The following is a 19,290-nucleotide window of genomic DNA, read 5'->3' as shown; positions in this document are numbered from 1 at the left end:
CTGGGTATGCTTCTCCAAGACTTGCTACACATATGAGTATTTTGCTTTTAACCATCCACCAGAAACAACTTCTGATGCCACTGAAAAGTTTCTTTCCCCTTGTGCCACTTGGCAGCACTGCCTGTTGACCCAGCCCAGGAAGCACCTGTCTGTGCTGCCACTCACAGTCACACTTCAACTCCTCAGACTCTGCAGGGAAGCTGAACCTTGCTTCAAAGTCCTTGTTTTCCCTCTCACAAATCAATGTTCAGTCTTTAATTCAGCCACGACTAACCTGCTGTAGGGGCAAGATGCACTGAAAGAGAGGCCAGTGGGTTCTTGCATCCCTCCAGCCCTTTATTGAATCTCTAGAGATCAGGATGCTGCAGAAAAAGCGGATGGATCCCCCCTCACCGTGTGAAATCTACTGCACATCTATTTCCAAGTCTTCCTGAATCGTATTTTTTATTTTATTATGATAGCAAGTATAGCCAGTAAACAAAACAGTAAATATTTCACTGAGCAGTATAAAACCATCAGTTGCTGGTAATTCAGTTGCTGGCTATTATTTGATAAGATGTTTGAAATGTATTTTAAAACTATTATTAGTAAATGTCTATAAATACATTTTCTTAATTCCTGGTAGGAAACACAAAAAAAGTAAAAATTCTTTGAAATCCATTAATAGATTTAAAAACATGATAATAACTGGGTTTCAGCTATGGGTTTTACTTTAAGTTGGAAAGATAGTTTAAAATAGAACAACCCTATAAATAAGATCTACTAAGTTTTATTTTTAGCTTATCATAGTTGAAAATACTTTGCTTAAACTACTACATTATAAAAATGACATATTTCATCACAATGTGCAATGTACTTGTTAATCTGTCTCTGAAAACAAACCCAATCTTTTCTTTCAGGATTTTAGACTGCTCAGATTTAAAATCCTGCTTGTATATAAGAAAAGAGTGTCTCAAGAAAACTCTTATGATATTATTATTGTTAGCATAAGACATGTCTTACACTGGACACTGACCCATTTATGCACCATGATGAAATTTATTACATCAGACTTTAGATTCCCATTAAAATGGTAAGAGGGAAAAAAAAGAAGTCCAGAATTTCCCTCCAGTTTAGGTACTGATAAATTTAATAAAATCAGCAGCAATCATTACATAAAATGACACTAAGTAGGCCAATTCATCAGAATATGAATCTAGATTAAAAATCAAGTTTAAGATGCACTTTTTGGACCAGTACCAATACTAGCATGCTCTTTTCCTCTGCTCACAGAGTACTAAGAATAATAATAAGAACAAAACCTGGCTGCAAATGTAAATACATGGGAGTCCTTAATTAGCACATGCAAATGTAAGTTCAGAAAATTGCTTAATATCTAAAATGTTCAAAATTGCAACTTCTATTTGGAAAAACTTAGCAATTATATTCTGTGTAATTAGGTGTAAATTTTCAGGATAAGCATTAATCACAATCTCTTTTTGTGAATAGGATTAATTAGTTTTTGTAATAGCATATGCAAGTCAAGATTAACAGTGAATCAGACTTGTAACAGACTAAATGAAGGCAGCATCACAAATTTTAGAGGGTTTTTTTTTTAAACAAAGGGAACTACACACTTCAGTATCATTTCAGAAACTTTCATAGTAGAAGGAAATATAGAAAAGAAAAGAACATGCCCACAAAAAATACACAGGAATGAACTTTTCTTATGATAGACCAGAAATCCCTGGCAAAGTGCTACTGATATCCATGATCTTGATCTGAGAGTTCAGCACACTAAAACAGGAGATAACAGAAAGGGGAACAGAATATTTACTTCTCTCTTCTTTGAAAGTGATTAATTTCCTAAATACCCATGCTGTGGGTGTCTGTGTAAGTCACAGTTTCATCACAAATCTGGATGTGATCAGAACCTAATCAAATAATCTGCAATGGTCATAGAAGGGAGAGAGGTTGATAGAGAAAGCTGTCCTCAAACTGCAGTGAAGGGGAGCAAGGCATAACTTTAAAAAAAAAACAAACTTTTAAATTCAGGAGGCTAAACCAAGGAAACAACAGACAAGTGGTGTCCCTCATAGTTCTCACAATTTGTAAATAGCTTTTACTTCAATCTTGATATATGTGTTACATGAACTGTACAATAAATGTCAGACTAATCTACTTAGGCAGCACAAATTAATGAACAATATATTCAATTTCAGATCCCTATATATATATATAAAGATCCCAGCTGTGACACCCTTCACAGCAGCCTATCTGCACCTTTGATCAGCAAAGCAGATTTCTGTTCTGGCAAAGGTAAAACCATTTCAGTAGTGGAATTCAGTGGAATTCCTTCTAGAATATTACAGTTTCATGCATTCATACAAAGTGCAAAGCAATTAATACTCATTACTTCGGGGTAAAGTTTCTGGCACATTTCACATACAAAAGGTTCACACTGAAAAACCTCCATTATGCTAATTAAGAATATAATGAGGAGAGAAAGGAGACGCATTAATGAAAAAGGACTCTATTAAAGAAAATAAACACCAAGAAAAAAATCCAAACAAAGCAAACACAACAAAACCAAACCCAGAAAATTGTAAAGTAATTGTTCATTCTATAAAATTTACAAGCTTCTCAAATCTGACTAAAAAGTTGTGCCAAGGTCATACACTTTTGAGACAAAAAAAAAAAAAAAAAATAGCCAAAGATTTAGTGACAATCCTTATTTAACTTATTTTTTTAACATGGGCATACATCTGACTTTGCAGTAACTGATATAGATGTTGAGGAAAATAAATTAAGCATTAACTTCTTTTCAATTGGAAATTTTATTTTACACCCAAAAGTTTTCCCTTATTACTTTACTGGGCCCTCAATGTAAACTTGCACTCCAAATTATTAGTTCTGCACTATCAATATGACTAAAAAGAAAGTATAAAAGAGATATTTCAAGGAAAGATTTCAAGCAAGAATGAAAATCCCATATGGGAAAGATGACTCTTCATAAATAAGTTCAGAATTAGCATGGAAACCAAACCTCTGACAAAGAAAAAACAAAAAAGAAAGAAAAGGAGCAGGGAATAGAAAATTAGAGAACTGTAATGGGCCAATGGGGCAAGTTTACAAGAACAGGAATTGCAAGCACTGCAAGTTTCCAGAGAACATTTCAGAGAAAGATAAAAATATGAAAAAAAGTTAACATTTCCTTAAATATATTGTACATTCTTCAACCCTGCTCCCCTCCCCAGTGCCTCAACCCCCTTGTTCCTTCTAAAAGACAATAATTTCCTGTAGGAAGCAGACCTTTTCCAGAAATAATGTATCTGTTAACCTGTGAGAACTGACCTGGACTTCAGTCTTGGGAGAGGCATAAAAGCAATTGTCATGTGCTGAGGGAGGTTTCCCCACTTATTATTTGAAACAACAACTCACACACACACAGCTACAGGGGGTTATGGAATAACAGATCATGTTACTGTTGAGTTTGGGCAATGCATTTAGCAAAAAGGAAAAAAGAAATAATTATTATTTGCAAAAGAAAACCCAAATCCTAAACAAATGTGCAGAAGAGATTTTGAGTGACTCAACCTAATACCTTCAGGTAGTTCAATATAATGTTCTGTCATCTCAAAGTGAGCATGGAAGTTGAGTCAGGCTTGTTCCTTGTTCTTCAATCAACACAGAGCCTCCCCTGGCTATAGATACTGAGCTGAACATCCTAAATACTACTGGAGGTGTTTTGTCTTAGTGTGATGGCTAAGAAAATCTGGAGCAGCATCCTGCTTCCCCTGGGCAAGAATTCTCTAGGAAACAGGATAGTTTGCTGATTTCTTTAACTGAGCCTTTAAATGGCCTCCCATGAAATGGAGGTCAAGTCTTGCCATGGAAAATCTTCAATGAGTATGCTTTCCCCAGGTCTATTTAATAAGATTTTTATCTTATTGGTCCTGCAATAATCTACTTGAATTAATACAAAGCAAGATAAGTATTTGGTGATCTCATGGCCTCAAGTCTTTCAACATGTTTTCATGCTTATGCAGAAATAATGGTAGTAATATGAGATTAATTAAATTTATCAATAGTAAACCAGCATATTACATTCATTACTTACAACCAAAAGGCAAGGGGAAGCAATAGTAGGAATAATGCAGGATACAAAGCTAAAAGTGGTGTACTCAGTAGATGGAAATGTGCTGAATTCCCAAGATTGTCAAAACATTAAATCCTCCTATGTTGACCATTTTAAAAGTTTAAAAGTTATATAAAATTACCTTGACACAGATTGAAAAAAGCATATTTAACAGAAGTTAAAAGAAAAAGTATAACTTCCTGGTTTCTGTTATTTTTCAAGTTTTAAAAGTATGCTTGATGGGTGATAAAAACTATGTTTTATGGAAAAGAAAGGAGAGGATGAGCCAAATGCACAGAGATAATAAAAACAATACAGCAAGATAAAAGGAAATGAGAAAAGGAGCAACAGCAGGAGAAAATAATGAGCCAGAACAAAAACCCCACCACTAACAGAGTTTGCAAACACTCCCAACAGCAAAAGAAATTTGCAAACATGGCAACAAGAGATTGAAGAAAGGAATAAAGAAATACCTGGGGTTTAGGAATGGAATCAAGCAACTAATTTCTTCCCTTCCTGCTTCAGAGATTAAAATAAATTCTTAGATTCAAGCATTTGGCCCTTTTGGTAAAATATGCCCCATGTATATAATATCTACTTAATCTGCTTCTCAGCATAAATATGTTCAATAAAAACAGAACTATGGTGATAAACTACTACGGAGAAACACCTATTAAAAATTGTGAATGCTGGTTTTATCACCACTACAGATAATGAGAAAAACATTAATCAAACTAACATCATAATGAAGAATAATCAAGCAAAAGCAAAGCCAGAACATATGCCTTCAAGGATGTTGTCAGGATAGAGAATCACAAGGAAAATAAACTCAGAAAAAAAAAGGCAAATACCAATCTTCGGGTTGATAAAAATTCTATTTTCATTTGGTAAAGTGGACAGTTTAATAGCAAAATCCCTTCTCTTTTTCTGTCCTTGTGGCTAATCCCAGGAAACAGCACTGAGCTGTAACAGTCTTCAGAAGGCAGACCTATTCATGTGTATTTTTGCAGAGGGAAATATTAAAAAGAAAATACTAACAGATGTGGGTACACTCTGACGGATTCATAAAATGTCTTGACTTCCTCTTTGTTCTCACTAATTTTGTCTTTCATACTACTTGTCTATGCTATTTTACCAGCCTGGCCACTGCCATGTTACATCTAGGAATTTCATAACAAGGAAATTTTTAGAGGTTTTGCTGTTTAAGTTACTGTTGAGTTCACACCTGTACTGTTTCAAAAAGATTTGAAAAATTAATTCTCTAGCAATACAAGAGCAGGTATAAGCAATGTATTTATACAAATTTTATTTTAATGTGTTTAAGAGATTTCTTATTATTTTGCAAATAGTTTATTCTCACAGATTAAATTGCAACGTTTGAAAAATGCTTGTGAAATGGCTTTGAAAGATTTGAAAAATTAATTCTCTAGCTATACAAGACCAGGTATAAGCAATGTATTTACACAACTTTTATTTTAATATGTTTAAGAGATTTCTTATTATTTTGCAAATAGTTTATTCTCACAGATTAAACAGCAATGTTTGAAAAATGCTTGTGAAATGGCTACTATAAAACTTGTGGTCCAAATTTGACAAGTAGATTCTACCCACTATTCAACTCCTAGCTTGTTGACATCAACTTTGTAAACTCTCAACCACTGTGTAGGTTTAAGAGAAAATGTGATGAAGAATCACCAAATAACAGGATTGCTCATAAAGATTTGGTACACCACTCTGTCAAAGATTTTCCAGAACAGTAATATCAAATGCAATACTAATTGACTGCCAATATATAGACAGTACTGCCTTCTTTTAAAATAGCAATTTTAAGATTGGCTTTATTGATACAAAATTTAATTGCTAGATAATTTGGAATGAGAACAGAGGAAGGCTGGATGCTAACAAAGCATGGAGTAAATTCTGGATTCCTTTTTTAATTTTTTTCTATTTAATTAGGCCTTTTTACTGACGATCATTTTCTCTCAAATAAATTGAACACAGTCATGGCTAAACCTAAATGACCTCTAATCCAAACACTTGCACTTAACTCCATACAACAAAAACCAGTTCCAGCATTGCTGCAATTTAACACAGTACTCAATCAGTGTATTGATTTTCAAGCCAGCTTGCAAGCACAGACCCATTTTTTGTGTAATTTATTAAGGTTAATTGTTCTGAGAATGTAATTAAATGGGAGTGGTGTTACATGCCAAAAATTTCCTTCTGAGGCTTGGACCATGTATCTGACACATTCGATTCAATGCCCAGCTCCTGGTGCAAAAAGAAGTCTCTTAGCCTGAAGCACCAACAGAAGTTCTGCCAACACTGACTCTCTCACTCCTAGGATAAATTTACAGTATTCTTCACCAATACCACCAGTCTCTGATTCCCCAGGTATTTTGGAACACATTAGTTTCTGAATTTGCTTCACACCTAAAATCAAACACTTTGTTGACCCCTTTGTAATACTCATCCCTCACATATTAACAGATCTGCAAGTCCAAGGAAAGATTTTACTAACGTGAAAAACAGCTATAAAATTAATAACATCAATCCCAACGAGGTCAACTGTGGGGTTACGCTTTGCTTTCGTTTGCTTTTGATTTTACATGGCAGTGTTGGCAGTGGGAAGCCTGCAGGGCAGCCTCTGTGAGAAGCAATCAGCACAGATGCTTCCAGCCAGCTCTGCAATGGGCCCAGTGCTGAAATGGATCCACAAACAGCACAGCGAGCACCAGTCAAGCTGGTGGTGCGTCTGTGAAAACATATTTCAAAAGGGCAAAACAAGACAAAGCAAAGGACTGAACAAAAAAATGGCAAGAAAAAGCCCCGTGAACATCAAAGTGAAGAAGAAGGGAAAGGAGGTGCTCCGGGCACCAGAGAAGATCCTGACAGCACTGCACTGGGGTAACTGGATGTGCCCTGAAGGAACTGCAGCACATGGAGAGCCCATGGTGGAGCACAGTCAGCTCCTCTGTTTCAGAGATCCCAACTGAAAAACAGGGAAGAGAAAAATTACCTCATATCCCTGTCTCCAATTTATTGGGATGCTCTCATAATTTCCAAACAGTCCTATAAACTGTTTCTGTGGCTTCAGCTCATCTTCTATTTACTTTACTTCTATTTACTTTTCAGATGTATTCTCACATAAACAATGGGCCCACTTCTGTCCAGTTACCACAATGATTGAAAATTCCAGGCTATATTTTGATGTATATATGTATATAAGAAACCATTTTTGGTAGGCAACTATAATAAATGAACTGAACTACTGTTTCTCTAGTAAGCCAGGGGACAGCTAGCCAAGCTTTCAAAAAAGCAGTGGGATTATGAGGAGATACATGACAATGTCTGAAGAGCCATCATTAGTCTCAGCAATTTTATTCATGTTCTGCAATTACTTCAGTGTTTTCAGAGATGCTTCCCTGGATGCTTTAAAAACACAGACTCTTAAAAGTTGACTTAATTGGAGCCAGGCAGAACCATTGAACTGGTGCTTTTTCAAGCTTCCACCTCTAATGATAAAACATTGTCTTCATTTATTCTTTATTTATGTAATACTTGAAATTTGGCAACTTCTTTGGAGTTCTCTTTGCAGAATAGAAAGAAGATACAGCCTTTAATCAAGCTAACAACATGGACATCAAGATTTAGTTTTGTTTGGCATGCTTGGATATTTACTTCATCTTTAAAGAGCAGTTATCTAATGACCATGTTACTATTACCTTTTTTTGCACTAGTTGTTCAGTTTTTTACATCTGTGGGGCATAACACCTTGTATGTGGCTTACATGGAAAAGTTTTGGTAGGAGGGTTGTGGGTGGCTTTGTCAGCCAGTTACTCACCATCAAAGGAAAGACCTTTGGAGTCATGGAAAAGCAGCTGAACTTGAAATTAATGATAAAGAGCAAGGTGTGCAACATGTTAACAAACACATCAGAGATAACCCAACCAAATTCTAGAATGGGGAGGAAGATATCATCAATGTCAACATCAGATTACTGCCAAGGAGCTGCAATACCATTCTCATGACTGACCTGAAGCCATTTACTTTCAGAGCATGAAAGGCTGTGCAAGAGCAGAGATAGGCACTAGCAACTTTATTTACATTTAATTTTTTACTGTTTGAACTAGATGTGTTAGTATCACTGCAAGAATAACTAAAACAAAAGAATCTTTGATCAGACTGTTAAGACATTAATTAAACTAATATTAAGTTCTTGCCTATGCATATCAAGTGTGTGCTCTGTCCACACTGACTGTGTCTCCTTGAAGGCTGAGTAGTATGTGTCAATCATGATTTTTTTTCCAGACTATCCAAATGCTATGTGAGCCAAAAAATAAGTCTGAGTAATTTCTTATTGGTTCATACCAATCTGTAAAATTCTAGAACAATAAAAATAAAACAAAGAAATTGCAAAGCAGCTATTGAAAATGACAGGTCATTTCATTTCATGAGGAAGTTAAAATCCTAACTCTTATGCTCTTTACTACCAAAGTCAAAGGGCTATGTTCAGTTTTGCACTGAACTCTGTTAGGCCACAGGTTTGGAAAGACACCAACTTTTGAGCATTTTAAGTATTCTTTCACAGACTTAGGAGTAATAGATATAAAGCTTATTACTTAGGAAGTGAAACTAGTTTTCTTCCCATCAGAATCGTGAAAATGTTTTTTTTCTTCCTTCCATTGCTGTTCTTTGAACTGACTTAACAGTCTTTTCACCCTTTCCATTCCCAGTATGCATTTCTTTAAGAAAAATACAGACCTTTGTGCCAACATGACAATGGAAAATGTTCTATTTGCTTCCAGATAACAGAATCCTACCAGTACTGAAAATACTACCATGATAAAGATGCTGATAGAAAAAAAAAAAAAAGCATGGCAGACAGCATGAAACATTTCTACACTAATCAATGACTTCTAATAGCAAGGAAGAGTAAAAAGAATGTTAGCAGATGAAGTTCAACAGGAAGGTTAAGTTCAAAAGGATGATATCCTCATGCTCATTTCCATTGTTTCTTGAGATTATTTGCTACTTCAAGGGTATTTCAAGATACTTCCAACAAATATAGTAACAACTATGCATGCAAGGATTTTTCAGAAAGCCTGACCAAAGGGGCTATAGACAATACTGAAGATGGATGTTATGAACAAAAGAGGAAAAGATGATACAAGATTGATAAACAATAAAACCATGTTAAGTGGTACAGAAACAGCCAACATAATGCAACATCACTTGTGAAGAGGGTTCATTCATTATGAAGAGCTGCATGAATGTTTAGTTTTAGACTGCTTTTATTTTCAGTTTGGATCCATTTAAGAATAACTGCTGAAATGTTAATTTAAGTGAGATTAGGATGTCTCTGAAACTAAAGCTACAGGTGCTAAACAGCTCCTCCAGTAGAATAACATTTACATTATAAGGCTTAATCAAAATGGCACAGTAATAACATTCAAGTATCATCTCTTTTTAGTAAGCAAAGGTATAAGCCAGAAAGGATTAAAAATACTGCAGGCACAAACATCTTCTTATCTTACCTGGTAAGGGTGGCTGTAGACTACATCCTCAGGTGAATGAAGTCAATCCCGGGTAAGAGAACAATGAAGCAACTAATAGTGGTGGCAGGGTTTATGGTGAACTCTCCAGTTTGCTTCTGATTTCTTGCTTAATAAGAGCATAAACCAGGAATTTTCTCCCCCCTTGGCTTTTCCTTTGGACAACAACAGTGCCCTGGGTTAGTGCTGTGGTGCATTGGAAGGGGGGGGTGCCACAAGGGTGGCTCCTGTGAGAAGACCGTGGAAGCTTCCCCAGCTCCAATTCTGACCCTGCCTATGACCAAGGCCAAGCATATATGGGAAGCTGGATGTGCCCCTCCAAGTAACATATTCAAGAAAAGGATAACGAAACTGCAAAAAACCCACTTCAAAAACTGGGAGAGGAGGTGAGAGCAATGCCAGAGCAGAGATGCCAAAGCCAGTGAGAAAGGAGGGGGAGAAGATGCCCAAGCAGAGGTTTCCCCACAGCCTGTGGTGAGATGGCGGCTGTGCCCCTGCAGCCCATGGAGAGTGGAGCACATTGGAGCAGACCTTGAAAGACCATGGCGGGGCAGACCTGGATTTGCAGCCAATGAAGGATTACATTGGGCAGACGTAGATCTGCGGCCAGTGCAGGATCATGAAGGAGCAGATGTGGCTCTGCAGCCGTGGAGGAGCCCGTGTCAGAGGAGGTGACTGTTCCTGAAGCAGCCGTGACTCTGTGGGCAGCCCGGGCTGGAGCAGTTCCTGAGGGACTGCACCTCACGGGAGGGACTCGTGTCCCAGGGGTTCCTGAAGGACTCTCCCGTGAGAGGGACCCCATGTTGGAGCAGGGGAAGAATGTGAGGAGTCCTCCCCTGAGGAGGAAGGAGCGGCAGAAACACCGTGTGGGGAACTGACCCTGAACCCCCCCCGCCCGTCCCCTGTGCCCTGAGGGGGAGGCGGCAGTGAAGTGACCCGGGACCGGGGAGAGGGGAGGGGGGGGGGGGAAGAAGGGATTCAGGTCTGGCCAGGGTTTCTCTTTCTCCTTGTATATTAAATTAATTCATTTTTCTTCCCAAGTTGAATCTCTCTGTTTTTTTGCCCAATATCGTAAGTGAGGAGAGATGACCTCCCTGTCCTTGTCTGGATTAACAGGCTCTTTAGGTGTTTTTACTCCTTATCCCACAGGGGATGGGGGTGAGCGAGCAGAGGCCTGGTTGGTACCGCCTGGGCCTAAACTGTGACAAACAGTGGTCCACTCAAGGAACAAAGTCCCATCCAGCAAACACTACACTCATATTTCTCACATCAGTGCTGTCTTAGCAACATCTCTTAGAACCTGAAGTACTCAGAAAATAAGATAAAATGCAAAGATATTAGTACAAAGCATTAAAAAAATCAGAGTGTATGTTTTTAGTATCAGTGTTCCTATTTCCTGGGATAAAGCTTGGGCAATTCTGCAAAAGCTTACTACATTTCCCATGGAAATGTCTCTCGAATCACACATAAGAATTACTTACATCATTACAAACATTCATCCAATAGACCACAAACTGAGACATATTGACCCTATATTCACAAACAGTGCAAAACATTAGAAGACAAAAAATAAAGGTTTTAAACTAATATTTCCCTTAGGTTTCCAGATCTTGAAGACGTATTTTTTCCAACCAGCAGACAAGCAGCACTGAAGTATTTTCTAACTTGTAGTTAATCATGTAAGGATGATTAAGGGCACAACATGGTAAGAATAATTTTCTTTTATTTCAGATAATAACTTTGTGATCGTTTACTAATTATTTATTCATAGATATGCTTAATAATGAAGATACTGCTGCCGAGATGTGATGTTTGACTGTTGATAATACAAATATTACACTAAGTAGTAGAATTATGCCAGTAAGGGTAACTTGCAGCTCATTTCATATACCCCACTATTTAATTAAATCCATAAGTGCAGAATGTCCAGATGTTGTTTTTTAATTTAACAATGATGGAACCAATGAGATGCTGATAGGTTTGTAAACTAAGCCTTCAGAGCATGGAGAATTCCACAGGGCCTTTAAAAACAAAACAAAACAAAACAAAAAAAACAAAAACAAAAGAAAAACAAAGAAAAGAAATAAAATGAAATCTTAGAGATGCATGGTTTGATGGCAAGACAAAGTTAAATGAAAAATGATCATTTCTACTGTATGCAGTCATGCAGGCAGCATGTAATCGTAAAGCTTCTTTTACACTAATGATCTACATAATAATTCAATGACAATGAATATGAAAACAGAAATATGACTCGTCAGCCTCTGCCTGACACAGTACTAGCTAGAAAACAGATATGTACATCAGATGCCATGTTTGTACAGGGAAAATGTCAACAGAGTGAGCTTGTTTATGCTAAAAGAAAGAATCTACATGCAGCATGCACACGATATGAAAATATTTCCACATTATGATAAAATTGTGTAAGGAGATCATTCTGCACTAAAAAGCACCCATTCCAATATAATAATATGACAAACATTATACATGTTGCTTTACAGTACAGTGGATATCCATGCCTCATTTCTGAGTTTTGCTTGTTCATATTTTCTTCAAGGTGAATCCAAGATTTTATCACTTCTAAGAATATACACTCAAAACCTATTACAAAATCCTGCTATGATTGACAATTTTTGAATGTTATGGAATGTATTTTCCTAAATTCTCAACTCATTCTTTTTAACAAAAGTCAAAAGATTTCAGTGGTGCTATGGTATTTCCAAACCATTCTCTGGCCTGACAAACAGAACACTGCTGGAATTCAGCATAATGCATGAACAGAATCAAAAAAGTATCATCTAATGGTACAAGCATGTTTTTTTAATTTCAATTAAAAAAACCTACTGAAAGGTCTTGTTTGTCAGTGTCCTACTTCCTTCTATCTCTAGCATAAAAGATCAGAATGGATGTAGTAAAACATTTTATTAGTTCTTAAGACAACTGCTCATTTAAAGATATCATGAACTGCCAGGTATCTTTATGATGGAAGCAGTATAACATGCTGAAAATATAGTCTGCAATAATATTTTGGCAAGTTGTACACAGAAATAAAAGTAAAATAAGAAATAAGATAAAGTTTAGATAGATACACTTAAATGAAAAAGTTAACTTCTGGAGAATTCTAAGGAGAAGAAAGTGATGGAAGCTACAGCAGAAAAAGTGGGAGAAGCACAACCTTCAGAAAAGCTTCTAGGATGATTAAGTAGGAAAAACTACATACCTTTGCTTCTTCCTTTTTCACCTCAAGATACCCAAGCTAAAGTTAGTGACAGTATTTTTAAGTACCTCACATTTTATTGAGCTTTAAAAGATAGCAACAACATAACTGCAGACACTAAGACAGAAGAAGTCTGTGACAGAGAAAAGCAAAATTATTTGAAAGATAAAGAGTGGAGAAAAATGTTGCACTGTTACTGCAGTGTGTATTAAAGGAAAAAAATATTTTTAAAGATACTAATACAGTATTCTTTTAAATTTTGGACTATAAGGAAACTCAGCTATTACATTATCAAGTCACTTATTACTACAAATATTTAAACAGCAGACAGCTTATTTACACAAGTAGCCAGATGCCAACTTGTATTCCACAAATCAAAACTGAAGATCGTTCATACTAATTAAATACCACTAAATAACAGAAATTTTATTGTTCTTTATTCCTAGAGACAGAAAAAATGAATGCATAATTCCAGTGGGTAATCAGCCCCAGAATTAAAGGGATTAGTGGAAGCCTGTCTTTTCCATACAGCATGTCTCAGTTTTGGTCCCAGGACCCAGTTACTGTTGAAGTTTATATGAAAACCTGCATTGCTTTCTGTATAGCACCAGACCCCAAACCCTCAGCCCAAGCAAGTATTCCCTGGCAAGTTCAGCACTAGTAACTTGAACCATTTATCCCAGTTGTAAGCACTGTAAAACTTCATTATTGTTCATGACTTCATGGCTAAATGGAATTCAAACACCAAGTAACATGTTCTGATGGTAAGGCAAGATGTTTGAGACAAGGGTTGGTGGGAGACAACCATTAAAACCAAAAAAAGTTTCAGCATTTCATTACTAATGGAAGAAAAGCTTGACAAAATTTGCACAAGTAGGACAAGCTGATCTAATTGAGTTTCCCTGCTTACTGCAAGAGGGTTTGACCAGATGACCTTTAAGGGTCCCTTCCAACCCAAGTTCTTCCATGCTAGAAGACACAGATTCCGAAAGGGTATTTTTATATTAATTTTTTATACTAAAAAATGAAACTGGACATGAGAAGAGAAAATGATTGCTAGAGAAAGTGGGAAAGAAATTAGCATACCAAGAATGACTTGGATATCCAGATTTGAATAGGTACACAGAAGTACAATGAAATAGTTAATGGCTTATTTGATTTCTAAAGGTACTTTAAAAAGTAATAATTTTGCATTAAACCAAGTTATATTATGCATGAGTTTGCATTATTTCATTCTCTATGTTAGAAAACAAACTCAGAGAGGAAAAACATAAATGGAGAAAAATAATCTAGTAGCAACATGCAACAGCAGGTTGACATCAGTCTCCAGGGTGGGGCAAGAAGGGGAAGAGGCAGAAGTAGGATGTAATTTCTGCTTTATTCCACAAAATCCAACTCATTTCACACTGTAACAAATAATGCAATACTGTGGGCAGGATTTAAATTCAATTGGAAAGTTCAGGAAGTTCAAATACTTTAGTATTCTGTTCCCCTGCCCCTGTCCTAGAGGACACAATGCAACCTAATTCACAGCATCCATAAATGTTGCTGGATAGCTGCCAGGGATGTTGAGGAGCACAGAAATGAGTTGGAAGGGAACAGTTTGAGCATTCCACCTCCAAGTGGTCCATTCCCTCCTAGTGAAACACAGAGGCTCTGCAGAAAGCAGAGCACAGGCTTTGAGAAGAGAGGCTTGCTGCCCAAGGCAATGTACAGCAAGCTACAAAACAAAAACAAATATATGAGTATGAATAACTATTAATTTTAATATTGCATGGTAGTTCAGGTGTTTAGAGTCAGTGCTTCTGACTAGAGTCAGTCTATCATCCATCACTGTTGTAAATGCAGTGCTGGTGATCACCAAGGAAAGGAATCTTTGTAGTTATGCAAATCAAAGAGTAAGCAGACTGGAAGCAATGCCACTTTTTGGCATTGTTGCTTTAGAGTCCAGAAGCATAATACAAAGTCTAAGAGACTAACCTGGAAGAGACTCTCATTAAATGGGGAATGAGTTAAGAGTCAGTCCAAAACCTGTTTATATCTTCTTTGCTCTCAGTATGAGACAAAGAACAAACATGTGAAACCTGTAATATCAGCACAAGGCAAACACAGAGAGGACACTGCAGAAACCACGTCAGCTCTTAGGAATTTAGGAATGTCTTAGGAATTTCTACTCTGTGTAGAATAAATTAGAGTACAAATTCTTTTAATTGAAAGGTTGATAAAGATTGGCAAAGCAGTGCTGATCTGGGCTTCTTCTGATGAAAGAAAGAAGAGAGCTGCACTGTGATTGTTTAATTCAGCTTTCAACAGCTTTTGAGACACGTTTTAATGAAAAGCAATTACCAATGAGTTAGCACATGTTGCAGAGTGTTTGTGGGATGCCTGCAGAAGGATTTGGACTACCTATTTAGCTAGCAGCTGTTACTAGAATTATTTTGCTTAACATGATCTTGTAATTAGTCGTAATACTAGTTGATTGTATCTGTTCATCTTTGGGTCCCTTCCACTAGCCTGATCGGCATGGAGGAAACTATTTCTTGATCTCTCAATAAAATAAGGCTTTAAAAGCAAAGGAAGGTGAAGGAGGATAAATTGACATTGATTATTTAAGACACATTAATTATTTATTCTTTAGCAGTCTCTCACACGAACCTATTGTGCACATGGCTCTTCCTGCAAGACTCCAAACACGTTTGAAATGATACTCAGTATACATATCAGGAAACACAATATATAAATTTAGGACTATAAGGTGGAGATTCATTGACATTCTGCAGTAGGAAGCATTTAGCTTTTGAAGAAGCCTTGATAACTTTCTAATGTCTTCCTTGAATATGCATGGCAGGTGGCTTGGTATTTTACTTTCAGTTTAGTCAAGTAGCAAAGTAAATGTTAATCACCTAGGGTTTCCTTCTTACCAAAACTTATTTTAAACTTTCTATTTTAATTCCATCATTAAGTTTCATATTAGATTATTTTAATATAAAAAAAGGGATTAAAAGCAATGTGTTTTCCAGTTCAAACAGTTCTTTATGAGAAACATTATCTTTACTGCTACAGACTTCAGCTTCCCCTGACTTGCTAATACAGCATTGCAGTGAAATTTCAGTTGAAAAATCATTATGTGTTTTGTGTGAGAAAACAGAAATCTACCAAAAGTAATATCCAACGATTTACAGGTATTGCAGGAGACTGCATAATCCAAATTTTGCTTATCATCTTGATAGCCAGAAACCAACTAATTATATTTATTAGTATACTAACTTCCATTCTGGTAGCCACACAAATACCTGAAACACTCAGTAAACACTGTTTCAAGTTTTTCAGAGCAGCTCCATAAAGAGAAGAACATTTCTTCCCTTTGAAACATTGCATTTCTTCCTTCTTCACCCGTTTCTTCCTAAATATAGACTAGCTGCTAGGCTTTTTTTCATTACTGTACACCCTAGGGACAAAAGGATTAATTCCTCACCTAAGACAAAGTCAGAATTTCTTTTTACTAATGAATCTAAATGAACTCCAAAGCTAAAGAAGAGCCTCTCAGTTACTGCCCCAGTAACATGATCCAGAAGTCATATAAAACAGAAGTTGGGATTTTTTTTGTTTTTTGTTTGGTATCTTTTTGGGTTGTTTTTTTTTTATGGGGGGAGCAAATATGTCTCAGGTTTTTTTGCACTGTAAAATACACAACTACTAAGTTTAAACAATGAAACAAAACATGAAAGAATTAAACAGGAGCTCTAACTTAAGGATGTTTGAAAAACTGCATTCTGAAGCATGTAGCAATATTTGTACAATATTGATGAAATAATGTTACACAAATTCCTGATAACACTTCTGATTACTATTACCTTTTAAAGTTGCATTGAGGAGAAATAAAACAGATGACTGGATTTGGTTGTGTGTGTGTGGTTTGATTTATTTTTTGGTGGGTGTTTTTGTTTTTTTAATTAGAGCAGCACATCTGCAGTAATGATAGAATCAAGTTAAATTTTCTGTTTACCCATTAAACTGGACACATTAATTATTCAGTGTATGCTACTCCCAGAATGTGTGACTAGTGGGGTGACAATCACACCTTGTGTTCTCTGACCTGTTTCGTTGGTTTTTTTATTCAATCTAAATTCACATTACCACAAAATTCTTGTAGCTATACACACCTAGGCACATTCTGATACTAACTGCCAGGGTTACAAGTTGCTCTTTAAAATTTTATATAAGAGCAAAGAATACAAATATAATTGCCACTTGGTTTCAAACGAAACACAGTTAAACTTGTAATAGCATCCTTTGAAGAAAAGCTGCACATGAGTGACCAAAAGTTTTTAACAACATAATGAAAATCTTAGCACTATTTATTTGCATATTCTTCTTCTTCTTCTTCACTGAATTCCCTTTATGGGGACAGCAGTAAGCATGGCTTATTTCTGTAGATTTCCTATACAGGTGAATATGTTGCCCCATACAAAACCTTAAATATATGAGAAAACATGACCACAACCAAGACATTTTAAAGCATTTTACCAGGTAAAGCTGAAAAATGTGTTCCTCTAATTTGAGGAGAATCCTGCCAGAGAAGGTATTTTTCAAAAATTCTTGATATAATTATCTGTAATACTTAGATCTCTTGCCAGAATACTGTATCTGTTTGGGGCAGAGGGTTCTTAATTCAGTGCAGAATCTGCAACCATCTACTTTAATGACAGACCTTCCCCCATCCCCAAACTCCAAGGGAATCCAAAGTGGACAAAGGAGAAAAAAAAAAAACCCAACCCAAACCAAACCAACAACAACAAAAACAAACAAAAAAACCCCACAAAAACCAACCAAACAAACCCCCCCCAAAAAACAAACAAACAAAAAACAACCCAAAACACACAACCCAACCCTTCAAATTCCTTATTCTTATTTTTAGTGAAAGACTCTTAAAATCCAAGATATAATAAAGTAGCTGTTAAGGGTAATTAGTCACAGAAGAAAGGGATATAACATTACAATATGCAAAGAAGTTTTCAGATACTATTGAAAATGAGATTTTCACCATTAATATGTACACCTCACAGTTTCAATAAATTCCAGCAGACTATATTTCACATAACCAGTAGAAGGTATGGGTTCATATTTAGCAATCCATGAACAAGAAATTAATGCAGATAGGTATGGTACATAAAGTACTGTCTTATTTACTATAAATTAAAAAAAAAATACCTGAATAAAAAAAAAAACCAAACCAGCAAGTGTTAAGTAATACATATAAACAAAATAATTATATCTACCTTTTTACTTTCTTTAAAAAAAAGCTAGTGTTCCTGACTCAAATCTTCTTAAATTTGAAAAATCTGAACAAAAACCAGTGTAGTTTGCTCCAATAATTTTTCAAATTAAAACGTGAAATTTTTAGGTTTCTCTCCTCAGAAGACTATCCAAAAACTCAGAAGAAAAACATTATAGCTCCACTAAAACAAAACATACTGAAAGGACAATGTCAATCCCCTCTTTAATTCCAGTTGTCTTTTTATGCTTATGTTGATACACACCAATGCAGAACCACAGCCTTATTTTGCAGAATGGTCTGGTAAGAAGTATTGTTTGATTTTGCTCAAATCCCAGAATAGTATCGTGCTAAACATTCCACATTGTGGCATTCTTAATCAAGGATTAGTGAAGAAGACTCATCTATTAAACAGGTGAATCTCTTACACATATTCAACCAGTGTCCCACAGACAGAATAATTTCATTTAAAAAACTGGGAAAAAAAATGTACAGTTAAGGAATCTCCTTGAATATGTTTCTGCATAAGAATACATGCTAGCAGTTCACATTCTAGCAGAAATGCTGACAGATGCTCTTCAGGAAAAATAATTTCAATATCACTTGGAAAAATTCTATTTATTCCATTATCTTTCAAAACTGAAGAACTGTTCGGACAGCAAATGATGATTATAAACATAACAACCTCATCAAGTTGTCAGTAAGTGTGTAAATGAATAGTTTAAAAAATTACAGTTCACTAATTCACATCCTCCACATTCACTTATGTTCACTCTCAGCTTGTTGAAATGCACAAACTTAACAGGGCATTGGCATGCTGGCAGATAGTTGTAATTATCTTCTCATGTTTCAGAAGGTATTTTAAAATCATTTAAGAGGAAAGGATGAACGGTGCTCCATAATACTGCACTAAATCAATTCATGGACACAACAGCAGCAGAGGCAAACAGGCTGACACAAGGCTGAACACCCACAAAGATGATAAAAAATATAGTTCAATACAGCTACTTACATCATGGCCTACGAGTTCTGTCTGCGTGGATTTATCGGCTTGGGAAGCAAGGGCCTTCTGAAAACACTGAGCTTTTTCCTGTAAAACAAAATAAAATGTGTGTCATGGTTTTCT

At 36.0% G+C, this 19,290-nt stretch overlaps 1 protein-coding gene across 1 annotated transcript in view; it reads right to left on the bottom strand.

The window, feature by feature from the left end:
- The window catches only part of CCSER1 (coiled-coil serine rich protein 1), a 630,536-nt gene that overhangs the window by 224,963 nt on the left and 386,283 nt on the right, over window positions 1-19,290 (bottom strand). Inside the window, exon 9 of the mRNA XM_030449910.1 lies at window positions 19,177-19,254. Within this exon, the coding sequence (XP_030305770.1) occupies window positions 19,177-19,254 (78 nt within the window). The remainder of the gene's footprint in view (window positions 1-19,176; window positions 19,255-19,290) is intronic.

The sequence above is a fragment of the Calypte anna genome, chromosome 4A (genome assembly GCF_003957555.1).
Source record: "Calypte anna isolate BGI_N300 chromosome 4A, bCalAnn1_v1.p, whole genome shotgun sequence".
In the NCBI taxonomy this organism is placed as follows: Eukaryota; Metazoa; Chordata; class Aves; order Apodiformes; family Trochilidae; genus Calypte; species Calypte anna.
The sequence above is the reverse complement of the archived record's forward strand: the minus strand, read 5'-3'. Positions and strand labels throughout refer to the sequence as shown.